The 1,282-nt window shown below is 44.8% G+C and overlaps 1 protein-coding gene across 1 annotated transcript in view; it reads left to right on the top strand.

Moving 5' to 3' along the window:
• Positions 1–1,282, top strand: part of RTTN (rotatin) — a 101,032-nt gene that overhangs the window by 83,080 nt on the left and 16,670 nt on the right. Inside the window, 1 exon segment of the mRNA XM_012725800.1 lies at positions 244–381. Within this exon segment, the coding sequence (XP_012581254.1) occupies positions 244–381 (138 nt within the window).

Genomic DNA, 1,282 nt, shown 5'->3' with positions numbered 1-1,282 from the left:
CACAAATAAATAAATCTTTAAAAAAAAAAATAAATAAGAGAAGACGTGTGAGCTGTACTTCAGGTCAGGAGGCTGGAGGGGTGTCTTTAAGAAGAGATGAGCAAGACTTTTTGGATCTTGCTGAATTACATTTATCTTCATTTGGCAAGGTTGAAAGGAAGTTAACTGGTAAGTTCTGTATCATGAAAGTTCCTTTTTTTCTTTATGTTAATAACTTGAAATGCTTTGATTAATTTTTTTCAGACACAGAGTTAATATCAGCTTTTTATCAAACGTGGACACATTTATTTAACCTTCTGGCCACACTACTAAGGAAGGCTGGGGCCGCCTCCCTCCCGTCCATTACCACGGGGCTGGCCAGGCACTGGACTGCGATGATCGGTAAGAAGAGATGCTCAGTGGGCCTGGTGCTTGGGCTTTCTGCCAAAAAAAACGAAGAGCATCATTTGCAGTTTGTGTGTGTGTGTGTGTGTGTGTGTGTGTCTGTGTGTCCTCAAACATTAAATACTTTCAGCGTGACATATGAGAGAAAGCTTGCTTTGAAGAATTTGCAGTGCTTTTCAGGAACATTAAAAAGGGCATTTTTGAAAAATTGAAACACATTTCAAAACACTGTAAAAACCAAACAGGAAAAACCTGTGGTATTGTGAGGATATATATTTATAATGTGGGTTTATAAAAGAAAAGGGTGGATTTTCTTGTGCTGGTGTGAAGCCGGCCTCTTTCCTGACACGCGCCGTAACTGGATCAGTCTGCGCGGGGAAAGCCCTGCACGGCCAGGAGCGTGGCCGTTCGCATACCAGCTGTGTCTTACCTCAGGGCCCGGGAGTTTCTTAGCGCACAAAATGCCAGAGTATGCGTAGCTAACTACCTGTATAAGGCACATCTTGTATAGAAGCCCTCCTAGAAGATGCAGATGGTTATTTGATTGAATTTAGCATAGCCAGAAGCCTTTTGAATAAAAATATGTATAAGTACCATTAACATTTCCTTTCTCAACACCCAGTTTCAGTGTGTTCCCAACTGAGTTCTTTTTTAAGTATCCCAGTTACCCACTAGTTCAGTTCCCTTGTATTCCTCACGGTTTGTGCCATCACTTAGTCATTCTTTAACTTTGGGTGTCTGGATCGTTCTGTCACCAGACGGGCAGCTTTGTGCAGGACTGATGGGGAAACGGGTGCCGCCGGTGACAGAGGCGCGAGGGTGCCTGGCTGGCCTCTGCAGACCAGCGAGGAGCCCCAGGGATAGCATGCCCGGCGGTGGCACCCCCCCACCGAGTGGG

This window comes from Condylura cristata, unplaced genomic scaffold (genome assembly GCF_000260355.1).
Source record: "Condylura cristata isolate star-nosed mole 26May11 unplaced genomic scaffold, ConCri1.0 scaffold00016, whole genome shotgun sequence".
Classification (NCBI taxonomy): Eukaryota; Metazoa; Chordata; class Mammalia; order Eulipotyphla; family Talpidae; genus Condylura; species Condylura cristata.
Note: the sequence above shows the minus strand (reverse complement) of the source record. Positions and strands in the feature narration are given on the sequence as shown.